Raw genomic sequence first — 19,107 nt, 5'->3', positions numbered from 1 at the left:
TATTGTGTATCATTATTTTATGCTATAACTATAAAAAAATAGCAGATATACAAGCTTTTGAATCCTTCTAAGCACGGCACTCGGTGCAGCGCTGTGAGCTTGTATATCTGCTATTTATCACTGGTTAAAGCATTCAATAATTCTAGGCCTATAATGTTGTAAGCTTTCATTTTTACATTGCGATTGAAGTTGTTTTTGTCATGCCTCTGTTGTTGCTGTTGAACCAAGTTTCGTTTTTGTTTACGGTATAATAAACTTCAATCTCTCTACTTAGTCTGTACTTAGTCTGCTCTTTTTTCCCCTCTACACCAAAACGTCTTTGCCGAAAAGAGCCGATCTACAAGCTCACATTTGCTATTTTTGGCTAAAGTTCTCAGAATATGGACGCTAGTTTCTATCACACAAAAATTTGCAGTACCCCTTGTAGTAACTCTGAGGACCCCCTAGGGGTCCCAGACCCCCTGCTGAAGACCATTCTGAAGACCCGCATTGGAGTGAATGGTAATTTGGGGTCTGACCTGGAAGAGCAAGCCCTCATTGGGACAACTTTAGGAATGGGATCGTGGTCGCTGGCAACATGATAATAGTAATGTGTCGAGGTCCTCACACCTGTCTTTGAGTGATCTCCTTGATGATGTTGTGAGAAAGGTTGCGTGTACACTTTAATACCTACTGTAGGTGATGATGAAAGACTGTGTGAAGTGACTAATGCCTTCAGGCTGGCCGTGCCAGACTGTAGAGAACAGTTAGGGCGATGAACTATAAAGTGATCACACCACGGTTGTCAGTACATCAAGATGCCCTTCAGCAAGCATTAAGTGAAAGTGAAAGAAGTTACTAATCACTCAAAGAAGTGAACATACTGTAACACCATCCACGCCCCCACAGGGTCAGTTGTTGAGCGATGCATTCGAGTCCTCAAGCACAAGTAAGCTACATAATATGCATGTCTTACAAAAGGTTTCCCTTGCAAAAAGAATACAATACTAGTAAGACGCCTCAGGGTGACATTCTGCGCCATTTCTTTGCCATCTGGCCAGTAATGTATGGGGCTTTTAAGCCGTGACATCATTTCGTAGTCAGACCTCCAAGCAGATTTATTATCAATATCTGTCCCTCGCTATTTCAACAGATCCGAGACAAAAATAACGACTAAAGTATAATTCTACCACTTTCCTTTCAACAACAAAGAGAAGAAAAATTAGTAAATAGTAAAAATAGTAAAAAGATTCACGGGCGCTGGGGCCTTTTGGCCCCAAAAGTTCTCCTCTGCCTACAAAATGATGTCAGACTTAACAGCCCCATATCGGACCAGTTACCCATATATGGAGACCCCTGGTACCCATATATGGTACTGTATATGGAATATGCTGTGAGAGCCCAAACATGCTGTCTATGACATCTGCCCATACATGGAGATCCCTGTCTGTAGAACCAGCCACACAGATATGGTCTGTCTTGGCCATCTGTCTTGGCCATATATGGATTCTGTTAGTGTGGTATGTGGCCAATGTGGCCTCCATATATGGGCATTCCCATATGAAGTCCTGTTAGATATGGGCTTAATATTGATGACATCAGGGAACTCCATATATGGGCATAGATTCCATATAGTTTCATCGTTTGACAGCACAATCATCAGTGTATTTTGGATTCATGTCAATTTGTGTGTTATCGGATATTTAACCACTTGAGCTGTCAATACTTAATAAACTTGACCTTTCACTCTGTATTTAGTCTGCTCTTTTTCCCCTCTACACCAAAGCTCTTTGCTGCGAGGCATTCTGAGCTTGTAGCAGCTTGTTGCGACCGTCAGGTCACAGTTACTAAAACCTCCACAGCTGTCAGTCTGTCTGTCAGTCAGTCTGTCTGTCTGTCTGTCAGTCACGTCACACTTTCCCCTATTCATATCTCCGCCACCGTTGCCCCATCCATGCCAGACTTTGCACACACACGCCTTGGCTGCCAAACCACAACCTCCACCCCTCATTTCTCACATGGCCCTCTTCTAACGCCACCATGAGGCCGATTCTTGCAAAACACATTTTTGGACACTGTTCCTACAGATTTTGCCCTAAAATCACGCAAAGCGGCACACAGTATGTCTAGAGTCCTGTCATCAACATGGATCTGTCCCATTTAGCGCCACCATCAGGCCGATTTTTTAAAACACAATTTTGGACACTCCTAAAATTTGGCCCTAAAATCACGCAAAGCGGTGTATACATGTGACCTGACGGTCGCTTATCCATGATTTCTGGGACTGTTCCAGGGCCGAGGAGAAGCCACTCAGCCTGTGTCTGGACTCTTGATAATACGTTTTACCCATGTTTGAGACATGTTTTGGGGGAACGAGGTCAGATGAGCTGGTTACTTTCTAAAGGCAGTGTCCAAGCAAATACAACCTTCGCTCCTTCCCGCCATCAGTTTGTACATGACACAGGAATGTACAGCATGAATGCTGCAAAAAAAAATATATATATATAACGTTTACAGCTAGTCCAACTAGGGGTAAGACTTTGATGGTCAGCAGCTCCAGAACCGGCAATCGGTGCGTTGTTAAAATACAAACATCTGTGGTCCACAAAGAAAGAAACATAAAGCAACCGTCCCTCCCCACACACACTCTGATTGCCTCAGTCCTTTGATCCGTCTTGTTGGAAGAGACAGAAACCCTCCGGAGTGACGGCACAGACGCAGAGCTACATCTCAGACAATGCCAGAAGACAGCTGTTCCTAATGTCCCGGTTAGAGCTTAAGCTGTGCGCGCAGCTCATCAAGCTGAGTTCCCAAGGACTGAACATTAGCTGGCAGCATGTCGGGGCTGAGGGGTTTGTTGTTCATTTGTCAGGTTGTGTAGGAGCCCCGGGGCACGCTTCGCTCTCTTTGTTTTCCTCCAGCGACGAGCAGGTAATGTGAAATGTCATCTTTAATCACTTTCCACCCGGCACCTTTATTTTGGTCATCATGTCATTCTAGATGAAACACTTGAAAGAATTTCAACATTTCCGCTATTATTAATATGATGAGTTTAAAGGGCTTAAAGGGCCAGTTCACCTCTGGGGCAACCAGATCTTATTTTATTGTTGTTTGGGACACGATCAACACAATCATTTATTATTTTTTGTGTTCAATCTGTGTTTTGAGATATTTTAGTATTTCAGCATGAATGATGATGGATTTTACATCATATGATGCAGCATGATGACTCATATGATGCAAAATGCATCATCATTCATGCTGAAATACTAAAATATCTCAAAACACAGATTGAACACAAAAAATAACTCAGGATTGTGTTGATCTTGTCCCAAACAACAATAAAATAAGATCTGGTTGTCCCAGAGGTGTGGTTAATGTCCTAACTGGCTTAAGATAGTATTTCCAGTTTCGTCGATAATACTGAATGTATGAAAGCACAGAATGCTCAAGAATGTTTAGTAATCCAAAGTAAAATCCTTAGTTCAACATTCAATATTAGAACACGACAAATGCGTTTTTATCTCTTAGGGAGCACTCGTTTTTTATTGAAGGTAGTTAGAGGAGCAAATATATAAGCCCTGATATAAAATGCCATGACCCTCCCTCTCAGTTTGGGGGGAAATCAATGACCCTCCCCAGGCTTTAAACAAAAAATGATTGACCCTCCCCTAAAAACATGACATTTACCACAGTAAATTCTAAAACTTTAACTTATAATAGGGCTGTCGCGGTTAGGAATTTCTGGAGACGATTAATCATCATACAAAATAACTGCGATTGACGAATAGGCTATATTGTCTATTTCCCCACCTTCATTAGGCTATATGTATACCACTATGATAGTATGAGCTTTGATAATCCACATACTGTACTCCTTAATGAAGAAAATGATAAATTTAATTGCTTTTTGAACACCAAGAAAGATTAAAATGTTAGAGAGCAAATTAATTATCCTGAAGTTTAACTTACCTACAGTAGCCTATACTTTGCAATTTGCGTGAGGTGGTGAAGGATATATGAAAGAGATTCAACTTTAGAGGTAAGTTTAGCGCAACAAGGCATGCCGTGATGCTGATGCCTTTAAGTGGTCGCAGCTGTATCGTTGGAGCACTGGTGCCTCGTTATGAAAAATGTACAAATTACACAAAATAACACACACTCACACACACACACACACACACACACAAGCATTCAGAGATTTAGCTTTTTTACTGTTAGATATATTATGTCATAATTTATTTCCTGCATTATTTAATCCGCAGTTATCCGAAATTAATTAATAATTATATTTGATTGATCCAAATCCGCCCTCACCGCGGATCCGCCTCTGACCTGGAGAGGGCACTTTTTACAGAAGGATATTAAGGGCAGGGGCTTAAGCCCCCTTTGATAGATAGATAGATAGATACCTTAATTATCCCAAGGGGGAAATTAAGTTACCCAGAAGGCACACCTTTGATGTCTATGTGTGCACAGTGGGACACACAACACAACCCAATAATCTTCAAGACTGAGGATCGTGCAGTGTAAATGCTCATACGATCTGATTAAATAATCATGAAATCTGGTCGTGCACAAACTCTTGTCTTCTGTAGAGGCCAGAGAGTGTCTCCGCTCCACTCATTCAAGCACTGACTACTGAAGAGCCGCACTTCTGTGAAGCGTCAGATAGATCGGCTGTACCATTGAAGAGAAAGCAGAGGGGGGTATCATTGACTACTGTATTTTACTACAGCGTTCCTTAATTAAATAATAGTATTATTGAAAGGAACGCTGTAGTAAAATACATATAACCTATAAAAACCAGGACTATTTTGAATTCAAAATCGCATGACCCTCCCTGACACTAAAATTAAAATAGCATCACCCTCCCTGACACTAAAATCAAAATAGCATCACCCTCCCCTAAAATTCTCCTAGTGGGCCCCTCCCACTATTAACGATACGTCCCTTAAGCATCAGCACATGGACATGGGAACAAACACCTTTTAAAGTTGCGAAACTATTCAAGAATCTGTTAAAATGAAGCCAACCCGGGCACGACATGCGCTGGAAGTTACATCATGCGATGCGGATCTGTTTACTGTACATCCCCCAGTGAAACAAACAAAAATAGATTGTAGATCTTAACTCTTAATAAGTGTAACTTTGTCAAAATCCATGTTTTGTTTGTATAATGATAAAAAAGACAACTTCCGGGAAAATGCAGCCCCACCTCTGCCTCATATCGTGCCCAGGCTTTTCTCTTCGCAGGTGAGTAAGCCTGGCTACGTGAGGTTAACACAATCCTACATATCGAATAATAATACGGTAACTTCACTGCAACTTCAGAGCAGCCATCGAACGGCACACCGGAAGGCGAGCATAATACGAGAGCTTAAAGCCGTTAGGAAAGGCTAAGTACAAGAGCATCATTAGGTTTAGTGTTCTTTACACCAAATTACACCAAGGAGTTGTAATTTGTGGTGTTGTGTTAAGTATTATTTTGGGTTGTGCGATCCATTATGGCAGTGGTTCTCAACGTGGGGTACGGGGAACCCACAAGGGTCCTGAGGAGGTTCCAGGGGTTCCCCAGCAAACATACTTAACCACTTTAATCCTATATACTTGAAAAATAGCAGCACATTTCCAAGCTCACAATGTTGTGAGCTTGTAGATCTGCCATTTTCTAAAAAACGTATATATATATAATATATATATTGATTTTGAATATTTTTTGAAACATTTTAAAGACACAAATGATGGGGGACTGCAGCCAGACATACATATTAATTTGAGGGATATTGACATAAACATGTTTGAGAACTATACTGCATTTATGGCACAGGGAGAGACTGTAATCGAGTTTGCAAAGTATGTAATGAGTTTGTAATGTTATCTGCTTACGTGCACGCACACACGCATGCACACGCACACACACACACACACACACACACACACACACACACACACACACACACACACACACACACACACACACACACACACACACACACACACACACAGCCAAAGAGCAGACAGTGGTGGTAATGTATCAGCATAATTAAGCAGAAATCCTATCTTAACGAGTCCTTCCATTCAAACACACTAGTGGCCCCCTGCTGTTGTTAGGCCACTTAATGAGCTCATGTTGCCAGGCAACAAACAGAAGCAGTTTGGGTGAGAAGTAAACTTGACAAACAAACTAAAATAAATAAATAAATTACAACATACGCACATGCATGCACACACACGCACACACACACACACACACACACACACATGGAGATCAATAAAGTGCACACAAACACTCTAGGGATGGGCTACTGATGAATACAGAGGGAGAGAGAGAGAGAGAGAGAGACGCGCACACACACATGCACGTGTGCACACACACACACACACACACACACACACACACACACACACACACACACACACACACACACACACACACACACACACACACACACACACACACACACACACACACACAGGAAGACACAGACACTCACAATGACTAGAGCAATCTACGTCCATCATGTTTCATAAACAGATGTACGTACATCTGTTAGTCCCGCTGTCATCTTTTCATCTCTATCCTGTTTGCTCTGTAACAATCTCTCCTTTCTTCCTCTTCATCTCTCACAATCCCTCACTTTCCCTCTTCCCAGCACCTTTTCCTTCTTACATCCTTGCCTGCCTGTCTGTCTGTCTGTCTGTCTGTCTGTCTGTCTGTCTGGACAAAACACTAACATTTTAATGATAACATAACATTAATGTAAAAGTGTAAAAAAATAAATAAATACAAAAAAAGAAAAAAGAATACAAAAAGAATACAAAAACATTACTCTGTATTATTTTTCCTTTAAATCCTTGCAAAATGTGTTTTCATTGTGAACACTTTCCAGATTTTCAAGTGGGTCCTCATATCCAGAGAAGGTTGAGAATGACTGGACTGAAGCAATAAGACCAGAGAGGTGGAGGTTTTACAGGGCTTTCAGAGCAGCTGAGGGGCATAACAACATCCCAAAGCAGCTCTAGGATCGCTGTAAAACCACAGCCTCCTGGGGATAACTGCTTTTATAAACTACTCACCAAATATAACAACATGAACATCACCCACATGAACCCTAGTGCAGGGACACTCAAACTTGTGGACCACATTACAAAAATGTCAAGGGGCCACAAGCCAGTTGATAAAATGACATTACTTGATAACTTCTCTCTTTTATTTGCTTCATTTCCACATAACGTAAGATAAGTGCAATGTGCAAGGGCATTCTTTTATGGCTTGTAATTCCATTTATATTCTGTCAATGACACAATTTGTAATCAAAGTAATTTGCCACATGTTCTCTCTTTTTAATAATTCTGTGCAATTAGAATATTCCACACAAACACTAAAACAAACTAATGTACATTTGTCTGCTATTTGTCTGGGTTGTCTGTCTGCCTGCTATCAAGTGGGATAACGTTAAAAGATAGCTGAGCACATCTCTCTTTCAATTGCTTCACAATGTTATTTATGACTTGGCCCACATTCAACACAAATGGCTTTTTACAGAAAATAAACTTGTGAAAATAGATAGTTATGGCTAAGGAAAATAAAATAAAATCAAACAATCTAATTAAAGTAGATTACCCCGACTGTTTAGCTACCAAATGGCTAATGATGCAGTTGCTAAGTAGAGCTAAAGTAGGCCTACATCTCTCTTTCAAATTAGTCGGGCAAAGCTTGCAAGAAAGAAATCGTCCGGAAGTGGCCGGTGGGCCGGAGTTTGAGTATCACTGCCCAAGTGTATGCTCTATGACAGTGAAATAGCCGGGTTGCATGCTCTATGGAAGTGAAATTGCTGGGTTGTATGCTACAGTAGATGACACTGAAATAGCTGGGTTGTATGCTACAGTAGATGACAGTGAAATAGCTGGGTTGTATGCTACAGTAGATGACAGTGAAATAGCTGGGTTGTATGCTACAGTAGAGGACAGTGAAATAGCTGGGTTGTATGCTACAATAGAGGACATTGAAATAGCTGGGTTGTATGCTACAGTAGAGGACAGTGAAATAGCTGGGTTGTATGCTACAGTAGATGACACTGAAATAGCTGGGCTGTATGCTATAGTAGATAACAGTGAAAAATGCTCTATGCCAGTCTTGGCAGTGATGGAATGATCTTACAGGTGCTGGGGAAAGTAAATCCCCACACAAGGTGTTCGGCTAAAAAAGCCTGGCTGTGTTACAATAAAAGTGTCAGACTCCTAGCTAGCATATTAGTACACAACACTGCCAATGTAATTAATGCACCATAGCCTAGTGTGGGGGCTGTCATTTTCACAAAAACATAAGTACAGGTGTCACAGAATGAGCCGATTATGTTTGTGATGGGCGTCAGAGGGGACCCGAGTACCTGAACAACTACTTTCCTAGAGTTGTGGAATCACACAGCCTTGCTAGCCCAGCTAATCTGCATCCTCTAAGCTGAAGAACTAAGAGGAGGCGAAGCTCATTTGCATTCACAAGAGTAAAGAAGTGGAATTAATTCGTTACCTGTGCCCATCAAAAGTGGAATTAGTTAGCTGTGCCCATCAAACAGAGGTTGAACCTTCATAGTTGTATGTTGTTTATTTGGAAAATGCTTTTGGAAAAGGTCAGAGAGTAGGGCTAAACTCAGGAGAATGCCAATTAGGGAGGATTCTTGCTTTAGTGTATGGGTATGTTATTTACCTTTTCCCCTTTTTTTTGCAGTGCTAACTGCCTCAATACGTGGCTTTGTGTTTTTCCAAGGGTTTTCCCACTGGACGACGCAAGTTTGAGATACGCTTTCCAAGGGTTTTCCCATGAGGTTATAACTATAGCCAATTCTACTGTATGTGTGTCTGTGTTTAAGCAAGTAGCCAATAACAGGCTACGGGCCGTCTATGCCTGGACGGTAAGGAGGGTAAGGATCCCTTAGGGATGGGTGAGGAGAGGGGTAAGGATGTACAGCAGTTCAGTATAATGATGATGATGATGTTTTGTATGATCTGTACATTAATCAAGCATTGATGTTTATGATGTGTTTATGTAGATATTGTCTGCTGAGAATAAGGACCACAATTTGAAATGACACACGACACACACACACACACACACACACACACACACACACACACACACACACACACACACACACACACACACACACACACACACACACACACACACACACACACACACACACAGAGCAGAGAGTGGTTGTAACATCAGCATAATTAAACCTCTTAAACTCTCTGAATGAATCTCTCCATTAATAAAACACTCCAGTGCCCCCCATGCTGTTATTAGGCTGTGGTACTGTTGGTCACTGGGAGCTGACCAGTACAACCACCAGTCTTCTACTGTTGGTCACTGGGAGCTGACCAGTACAACCACCAGTCTTCTACTGTTGGTCAATGGGAGCTGACCAGTACAACCACCAGTCTTCTACTGTTGGTCACTGGGAGCTGACCAGTACAACCACCAGTCTTCTACTGTTGGTCAATGGGAGCTGACCAGTACAACCACCAGTCTTCTACTGTTGGTCAATGGGAGCTGACCAGTACAACCAGCAGTCTTCTACTGTTGGTCAATGGGAGCTGACCAGTGCAACCACCAGTCTTCTACTGTTGGTCACTGGGAGCTGACCAGTACAACCACCAGTCTTCTACTGTTGATCACTGGGAGCTGACCAGTACAACCACTGTCTCATGCTGTTTGACACAGATTGGGGGGGGGGGGGGGGGGGGGTTCTTACCCCTGTAGTGCTCTCTCTCCAAACCAGTCTCCCTTGGCCAGTCCCCTCAGGTATACTGGCTCCTCATTGGCTGATTCCTTCCGCGTCACGTTCACCTGACAGGAAAAGTTTAACATGAGATTAGAACCCCTGTATGTACTGTGTGTGAGTGTGTGCGCGCGCGCATGAAAAACAACAATCTGGTGTCAACCAAATACACAGATCATTCTGATACTAAAGTCCTCATTACCTATCATTCTTTATGTATAGTAGTATCTGACCCTGATAATGCTGATTTGGAAAGGGCAACATAACAGACTTTCATCAGATCATAATGATGAGCATGGACTCGATTGACTTGCATTCCATTCGTTGACCAAAGGAAGCACTTCCATTTTATGCTGTATACTGTACTTACAGCATACAGCATTCAGCCAAACGGCTGCTGAAAATGAAGCTAAAGAAGCCAGTAACTTCCACTACAGTATCTAGTATCAGTTTTTATCTTATTAAATGTGTTGGCATGCTCACTGTAGTGGCGACTGACTAAAAATATATACAGTATATATATATTTAAAATGTAGCCTAAGACACATTACAGGAAGCAACATTCTAACATGAGTTTATACTATAAACAATGGAGAAACACTCTGTCTTCGTCCATTCTTCTCCTCAGTGGGTTGAACAGTCAATCTGAAATGGCACAACATGGCCATTGAACATTGGCATATGCAGGGACTGAGTGAAAAAGATGATATTCCCAGGAAGGGATTGACGGAGATCATTTTTCAATTTATTGCTCAAAATTGACATAATGCATTTTTCTCCTTAGTCGTGGATTGGTCAATTGCACATAGGCATTAGCATTGGCATATCAGACAGGCTACCAGACTGTTAATAACAGTAAAAGGTGACAATAACCTTCTGTACTTTGCACTATACTTTCATTGACTGGTATTCTTTCCCTATTTTTATTGTTTATCGAGTGTTTTCGGGTTGTTTTTATTGTATTGAAGCTTCCAAGTGTACGTTTTTCACATGCATGTACTTAAGTGACAATAAAGTGAATCTGATTAAAACTGCATTTTTAAAGCATTTTTGAAAACATAGTTACAAGGTGCTGTACAAAGAGCTGATCTACTGTAAAAGCTCACAATGTGTTGATGTCAAAGACAGGCCAATGGCCAGTTCAGAAGACCTGAGAGATCTCACAAAGCATGGCCAGCCTGTGTAGTGCTTTGTATGTAGGTGATTAAAAAGATTTTAAAATCTGTTCTGCATTCAATGGACAACCAGTGAAGAGCGGTATTATTTATGTGACCCTTATTAGTTAGGAGTCTGGTGGCCACATTTAGACTAACTGGATCAGAGAGATAGAAGCACGGTGTCCATTGCAGTATTAATCTGGAATTAAACAAAGGTATGAATGATTTTTTCCTGATCTTGAGCAGTAGCACAGGGTTGATTTTTACGACTTTTCATAATTAGAAGAAAAAGGTCTGAGCAACTTTCTGCATGCAAGTACTTCAAAATGTACTAGGATGTAAAAAAAAAAAGACCCGTAATTCGTTTAGCCTGTTTCACATTGACTGCTTCGTAGGTCACACCAGTTTGCCGTGAGTGCTGGACTGAAAACCAGATTTTGGTGGTAAAAATTCATATTAATGCTGAGTGCCAAAACATAACCCAGGACTTTCATGGATAAGCTTCAAAAACATAATAACCACTCAAAAAACATAATTTTTGGTGGAATGCAACTTGCTGCTGCATATTAGCATTTTTACCACAGGCAAAAACGCTCTGTAGTCTCGGTCACGGTCACAAGTCAACACACAACTCCGGGTATGGCCTAGTCTGAATGACTGTGTGTTCATTGCTATGGTTGGGATGTTTCATTCTTTTTAATGAAGAAAACAACCCATTAGTCCACTTGCCAGAATCTGAACCCTGGCATGTTGAGTACACCAAGGTTTTATGTTAGAAATGTTGAGTATGAGTTCCCAGCATTTAGAAACTGCCGGATGCTAACTTGCATATGTTGAGCAATTTTCATAATTTGCATAATTCGATTTATTTAGCATAAACCCCCATAATAATGGATAATATGTCAAAAACTGATTGGCTGATTTGAACAATATTGGAGTGGTTTTGGGGGTTATTGAGAATGCTGAATCCATTTCTGACATTTTCTAAATTCAAAATGGCCATTTTAAACCGGAAATGGCCATATACAACATAAAAAAGTATCAAAATCACCCCACTTTAAGTTGGTATAAGGCCATTTCCGGTTTAAAACGGCCATTTTGAATTTAGAAAATGGATTCAGCATCCTCAATAACCCCCAAAACCACTCCAATATTGTTCAAATCGGACAATCAGTTTCTGACATATTATCCATTATTATAGGGGATTATGCTAATTAAAGCTAATTATGCAAATTGCTCAACATATGCAAGTTAGCATCTGGCAGTTTCTACATGCTGGGGACCCTTACTCAACATTTATAACATAAAACCTTGGTGTACTCAATATGTCCGGGTTCACAATGGGGCTCTATGGGCTGGCAAGTAGACTACATTGCTACATTTACTCCCAGATAGAAGTACCGTGTCGCTCAGCCAGCAGGTTAAATAAAAACATTTTTTTTTGATGAAAACCTTTTTCCTACTTCCTCTCCTCTCTAATCTCTTAACTCACTTTCCTCTGATTTTCTTTTTTCCCTTTTCTCTTTTTCTCCTTCTTTCCTTAGCTTTTATGGGGGGGGGAGGGGGGGGGAGGGGCAGAAGGGAGCTGGGGGAATATGGGAAGGGAAGTAAAAAAAAAACAAAACAACCAACCTTGACAATTAAAAAAAAGAACTTACTTAAAGTAATTTATTATACAATGAATAACTGTAAAAAAAAAATCCTGTCCCCACAATGATAGTAAGACGTGCATGTGCTTGCATGTGTGTGTGTGTGTGTGTGTGTGTGTGTGTGTGTGTGTGTGTGTGTGTGTGTGTGTGTGTGTGTGTGTGTGTGTGTGTGTGTGTGTGTTTGAGATACCTTGCCCTTGCTGATGATGAAGAAGGTATCTCCTCTCGCTCCCTGCCTGATGATGTACTCTCCATCTTCGTAATGAGTCTAAAGACACACACACACACACACACACACACACACACACACACACACACACACACACACACACGCTTGTGAGTGGAAACAAAGTAGTGAGTTTTCTTCTTCAAACTGTTGGTCACTGGGAGCTGCCCAGTACAACCAGTCTCCTACTAGAGGCGGCAGTGGCTCAGGGGTAGAGAAACCATCATTAGAACACAGAGGGTTTCCGAATGGTTCCCAGTTCGATCCCGGGCTCCCCCAGAGTTAGTGTCGAAGAGTCCTTGAGCAAGACTCTGAACCCCTAGTTGCTCCCGGTGAGCAGGTTGGTGCCTTGCAAGATTTACAAGCTCACAGCACAGCACCGAGTGCCGTGCTGCAAGCTTGTAGATCTGCTATTTTTGAAAAATCTTGAAAATCTGTGCAAGTCTTTGAATATTTTTGACCCGACTATAAATGTCTTCTAAATCCCTCTTCTAAATCAGTGGTTCTCAAACTTTTTCATGTCAAGGACCCACACAATTACATGTATTTGACCGTGGACCCCCCATGAATTATATTCAAAGATTTGTTAACATTTTCACGATTTTTCAAAAATAGCAGATCTACAAGTTTGCAGTGCCGCGCTGTGAGCTTGTAGATCTGCTATTTTTCAATAGCTAAAGTATAAAATATAAGACAGAACTACAGTGAGGATTTCAATTGAACGTGATGCACATTCATATTGTACTGCTCAAACTGCCATGGCCGGGTTGTCATGGCAACAAGATATCCACAAACAAAGTATGCAGACCTAATTTGCATAAACATTCAAAATAATTTTAGATGTGTCCGAGCACACAGGACTGTTCATTTGACACTTTATGTTCAGTTATGTGTCTGACCACACAGGGTCTGGGAGACCTCCTCTCTCTAAAACATTTAAACTTATTTTTGAGCGGTGGTCACACCGTCTCCATAGCGTGGCCGTGTGTGTAGGTATGTATGTTTGTATGTATGTATGTATGTATGTGGGTGGGTGGGTCTGTCTGTATGTAGCCTCAAGCCTGTGGTGTAGTACCTTTTATGACCACACATGTTAAGGGAGGGGCGCTGTTTTCAGGCCAGGCCAGGGAAGGCACACACACACACGCACACACACACACACACACACAGGGGGGGGGATGGGCGGGGGGGTAAACCACCGCTCAGTTCACACGGGTGTGATTTTTAATGACCACATAACATTATAGAAACCAGGAGGGTTTCCATAAAGCTTATTTGAATTAGGAAGTGAATTATCATCAAGTCGAAAAAAGAAAATGCGCATTTTGCCTGTTTCCATTCAGTGATAAAATGCGATTCTTGGAAGATAGTTCATGAAATAAGCAGTCGGACAGGTGCTATTTTTCCAGTCAAGTGAGACACATTATTGAACATGCACTCTAACCCAGGGCTCTTCAGCCTATAGATTTCATATATAAGATAAGAGAGAGAGAGAGAGAGAGAGAGAGAGAGAGAGAGAGAGAAGAAGATAAGACGCTCCACTCCACAACCCCGCAACAGCACTGAGCACGATAACAGCTGATATACAGTCGGCCACAAGCTCATCACAGCTAGTTGTGGATGCGATGTGAGCTTGGAGGTCTGCTGTTCTCGGCCGTTCTGTGCACGCAACGACCTCACCTACCCTGTCTCCCTCTCAGAAGTTCTACTGTCTGTCCATCCTGTCATACCATCTGTCTCACCTACCCTGTCTCCCTCTCAGCTTTCATACTGTCTGTCTCACCTACCCTGTCTCCCTCTGAGCTTTCATACTGTCTGTCTCACCTACCCTGTCTCCCTCTCAGCTTTCATACTGTCTGTCTCACCTACCCTGTCTCAACTAGTTGGAGAGAGTCTGACTCTCTCCAACTAGTTGAATGTTTGTTTCTCTTAGTTACTGTGTGTGTGTGTGTGTGTGTGTGTGTGTGTGTGTGTGTGTGTGTGTGTGTGTGTGTGTGTGTTTGGGTGGGTATGTGGGTGTGCGTGGGTGCATGCAAATCCATCTATATATTTATGTCTTACATGAGTTGAATAGTGTAAGTATAACATATTCATAATGTGTCTGTGTTTCGTGTGTCTACTATTCTTCAGATCAGATGAAACTGTCTCACACCCACCCAACCACCCCCCCCCCCACACACACGCACACCACACACACACCTTATGAATATTTCATATTTTACACCATTCGAAGCTTATCTAAGACATACATATTGATGACTGTCTGCGACTTTATTTGCACCTTCCAGTGACCTGCGGAAAACACAGTAAACATTTGAAATGTTTATTTATGACCACATAAAGAGAAGTACAAGGATGCCTCATACAAAGGTCATAAACAATGACAGTGCAGTCAGAAAATATGAAAGAACAGCCAGTTACAAAGAGCCTAAACGGCAGAACATTGATACTCTACATACAGTATAGATGACATACTTGTCAGACACAGCGGACATAAGTCATGGGTAGAGGAAACAACGCCTCCTCCAGATTGAGCGGCTTCCTATAATGGCTGACACTGAGCAATATTTTGCTAACTGTTTGGCCCTCCTTTTGGAGAGGCCTGCCATTTGTAAGCCCCTCACAACCAACTTGTGCACATGCCCAAGGCTCCCAAAGATAAAAACCAAAAGTGTACATCTGTAGCCTAGCTGTGAGATGGTCTGCACTAGCTGTTGATATTTCAGCACTTTGGTTAGAAAGGCTTCTTCCAAACTGTAATCAAAAGTGCAGCCAACCTCGAGAATAGACACCTCCCTAAGGGTTTCATTTACAACAAAGACATCAGGGGTGTTAGCTGAAATGTTAGAGAACACAGAATCATCATTACACAGGTTAAACATGCTCGGCCTCACAGAAGAGTGCTTATACAGCATGATGGAGGACCCAAAAATAGAAGAGATATCTTTTGATATCAAATCTACAATTCTGTCATGCCTACATATGTAGAGGCCCCTGTATACATGGCAACCATTTAAGATGTGGGACATGGTTTCAGCTATTTGCTCATTGCCATGATGAATACAGTGAGGGGCATGATTGCCTGGAAACCAGATGGAGAGATTAAGTTTAGTTGGCAAAACCTGTAATCTTGCTTTCAAAGTAAAGACAACGATGCACTCATCTATGGCAACATTTTTTAACACAGAGTGAGAGACAGAATGGTCCGCAGCAGGGAGACAAGCAGTCATCCCTTGCAGTCTCAACTGAGTCCAGTGCTGCCGCTGTCTTTGCTGTTGTGCCCACAGGAGGCGACCTCGGGCATTTATCAGTGGAAGATGGTGTTCTGTTCCACACACAGTCATAGTTGCTCTCACAGAAATACTGGGGTCAGATATGACATTCTCTGAGGCAGCCACTGCCTCAGAGTTAGACCCTACCCACTCCAGGGTAACATCAGCCCAGCAACACAAGTCATTTAAGTCCGGCCAGTCTGACCACACACCAAAGCCAGGGGAGCGACTGTCCAGCTTTCCATTCGCTTTCCTCTTAAAACCTAGGAAGTTAGAGTCCGAACCACGTGCCAGGGGGACCTTGCGTCTTTTTAAGTCCAAAAATAGAGAAGAACGAGCAAGCCTTCTCACATACTGGTCATCACTGTTCAGCATATTCAACAGATGGGAGAGCCGTGTAGCAATATAAACCCATTCAAAGTTGGGAACACCCAGACCACCCTCACTTTTATTATGAAATATAATGTCGCGTGTTGTGTGAGTGTTTAGGCCAGTCCACTGCCTCACTAGATGTACAGTTTTATCAGTCAAAACACTTAGTGATTTTCGTGGGACATGTACATTGGAGAATAGGTGTTGTACTTTGGCCAATGCCATTACTCGGACTGCCTCCAGCTTCATGATGAGTGGCAGGGGCGATGCATGTATTAAATCAAGTCTACTGGAGTATTCAGAGATGATTTCATCGACTTGATCTTTCCATTCACCTGCCACATTAAACTTGTGACCCAGGTATGTGTATGTTTCGTGACGTGAATAGACTGTTAGGGGTTTATTGCCAATTGAGAATGCAGGTATTGTGTCTGTGTTTGAGTGATACCAGCGGTTTCCCCCACTCCGCCTTTCATAGAAAACTGCGCATTTTGTGTCTTTTGCCTCTAATCCTGACCACTCCAGAAAGGAGTCGGTCTTGGAGAGCATGCTGGTTATTACTGCCCCGTGATAGGAGGCGACCTGTACATCATCTGCATACCCCTGTACGGGGTTAGGGGAAATAACGTTGGCGGAGGCAGACATACAGAGCCATTTCATCCACTGATTTAGTGCTAAAATAAAATTTACAGCACTCCATGGGCAGCCAGTTTTGATACCTACTTGGAGAGGAATGGGGTCTGTAAGCTCTTTACCACAGATTACCTGTATATATGAACCACAATACACATTTTTTACAATGTCGATATAAACCTGGGGAAGATGTATTTCCTCGAGAGCTCTAATCATAACATTATGTGCAAGGGTTCCAAAAGCATCGCGGAAGTCCAGAAAAACTGCAAAGTATTCACAGGACCCATGCTTAAAATCGTCAATACCCGTTTTTAGACAGAACACATGTTCATTCATTCCTTGCCGATTGATGTAGGCCTTTTGCTTGGGAGATAAGATGTTTTCATCCACAAGCCACGGGAGGATTCGGGCAAGTATGCACTTCATAAACACTTTGTAAATGGTCGGTAACAGTGAAATGTCTCTCCAGGTTGACGGATCGTCCGGGATATTCCCTTTCTTCGGTATCCTATGGATGAGAGCGCCCTTCCATGAAACAGGGACACTCCTATTCACCAAGCAGATATTAAAGATGTTATTTAAAACGCCTGGCTGCGTAGCCCTGAGCTGTTCATATGAGACACCGTCCAAGCCAGGCGCACTGTTGTTGGGCAGCGTGCGTAAAACAGTCTCCACCTCAGCCTGCGTAAAACGCGTAATAGCGGGGAGATTGGCTGGCTCAGAGGGCGCTATATCCAAGCGCCAGGGCGGTGGTGGAAGCGGGTCCGTAATAAGCGTTTGCCCCCGACATTTACTCTGGTAATGTGACTGAACAAGCTCACGATTATCAGGACAGGGAGGGGGGTCGGGGAATTCGCTGTTGTTCAGTATGATCTTAATAGCGTCAGATTGTCTGTGCTGCCACAGATAAGACAGCTTTTCTCTGCTCACCTTCCTCCGCTGGTGTTGCCTCGTAGTTGTCAGCGAAGGCTGCACTGTGTCCCGGAGAAAACGTAACTGCTCCTCGATCCAAACAGAGGCGAGAGCTGGTGTCACGGCGTCCGGGAACGGCTGCTTCGTTGGTAGCTTTTTCAGTACCCGTGCTACGAACTTCAGAAGGGGGAGACTGAAGGGCTTTCCGCGGCGGCTTTCTGTTGTAAATACTCCGTTATTAAAGAATATGCCGATCAGGAGTTTTATGAGTCGGATCCAGCTTCCAGGGTCAGCTGATGAAGCGTAGTGTTGTTTCACATGCTGTCCGCTCACCAAACCGCTCCTGAAGGCTCTTTCTTTCACTTGAAAGGCCAGCCATTGCTGCTCCGTCAGGGGGTTCACGTTCACCACCAGCTCAGAGAACTCCATGGAGCCTGGCTCCATACCCAATGGGAGGCTCGGTGTCGGGTCATGGGGTAGCCACTGTCGATGGTACACTCTCCCGCTTTGGAGTGCCTGTTTGTAGGCTACTCTGATCGCCGAAACTAGGCACATTGTCCAGACAGTTCTCCATAAAATCATCTTGCACATTACTACATTAACGACGGCAGTTACGACGGGTGTGGTATTTTAGATATTTAAAATACTGTGCTCATGCTGTGACCCACTGACACACCGCTGCCGCTGCCACACACACACACACACACACACACACACACACACACGGGCACACACGCGCGCGCACACACACACACACACACACACACACACACACACACACACACACACACACACACACACACACACACACACACCTGACTACAAAGCTACACATCGTTATCTCCCACGTAGAATAACCTTGACAACAAACCAACCCATAATCAATCATAACATCAAATCACCTAATTAAAACACCCCTTGGCCTTGACACTAATCCCACCCACCAACAATCTAATCGGGTTACTTTTAGAGAACCATTCATGGTCTACTAGCAGTGATTTTCACATGCTTATATCAGTCTTTTATTACACAGAAAGGGAATGCATTTCAAATGCAAATCCATTCGGTTCCATTTGTCCAGTTTTCAGAGCTACGAGATTTGACTGTTTATGACTGTTTATA

The 19,107-nt window shown here is 42.7% G+C and overlaps 1 protein-coding gene across 8 annotated transcripts in view; it reads right to left on the bottom strand.

The window, feature by feature from the left end:
• The window catches only part of prkg1 (protein kinase cGMP-dependent 1), a gene marked incomplete at both ends in the record, with an annotated part of 172,294 nt that overhangs the window by 35,754 nt on the left and 117,433 nt on the right, over positions 1-19,107 (bottom strand). For all 8 annotated transcript variants that reach the window (XM_080747866.1, XM_080747861.1, XM_080747859.1 and 5 more), the window contains 2 exons: positions 9,738-9,832; positions 12,761-12,838. In XM_080747866.1, the coding sequence (XP_080603992.1) occupies positions 9,738-9,832; positions 12,761-12,838 (173 nt within the window). The remainder of the gene's footprint in view (positions 1-9,737; positions 9,833-12,760; positions 12,839-19,107) is intronic.

The sequence above is a fragment of the Nannobrachium achirus genome, assembly GCF_963921795.1.
Source record: "Nannobrachium achirus genome assembly, chromosome: 18".
Lineage (NCBI taxonomy): Eukaryota > Metazoa > Chordata > Actinopteri > Myctophiformes > Myctophidae > Nannobrachium > Nannobrachium achirus.
The sequence above is the reverse complement of the archived record's forward strand: the minus strand, read 5'-3'. Positions and strand labels throughout refer to the sequence as shown.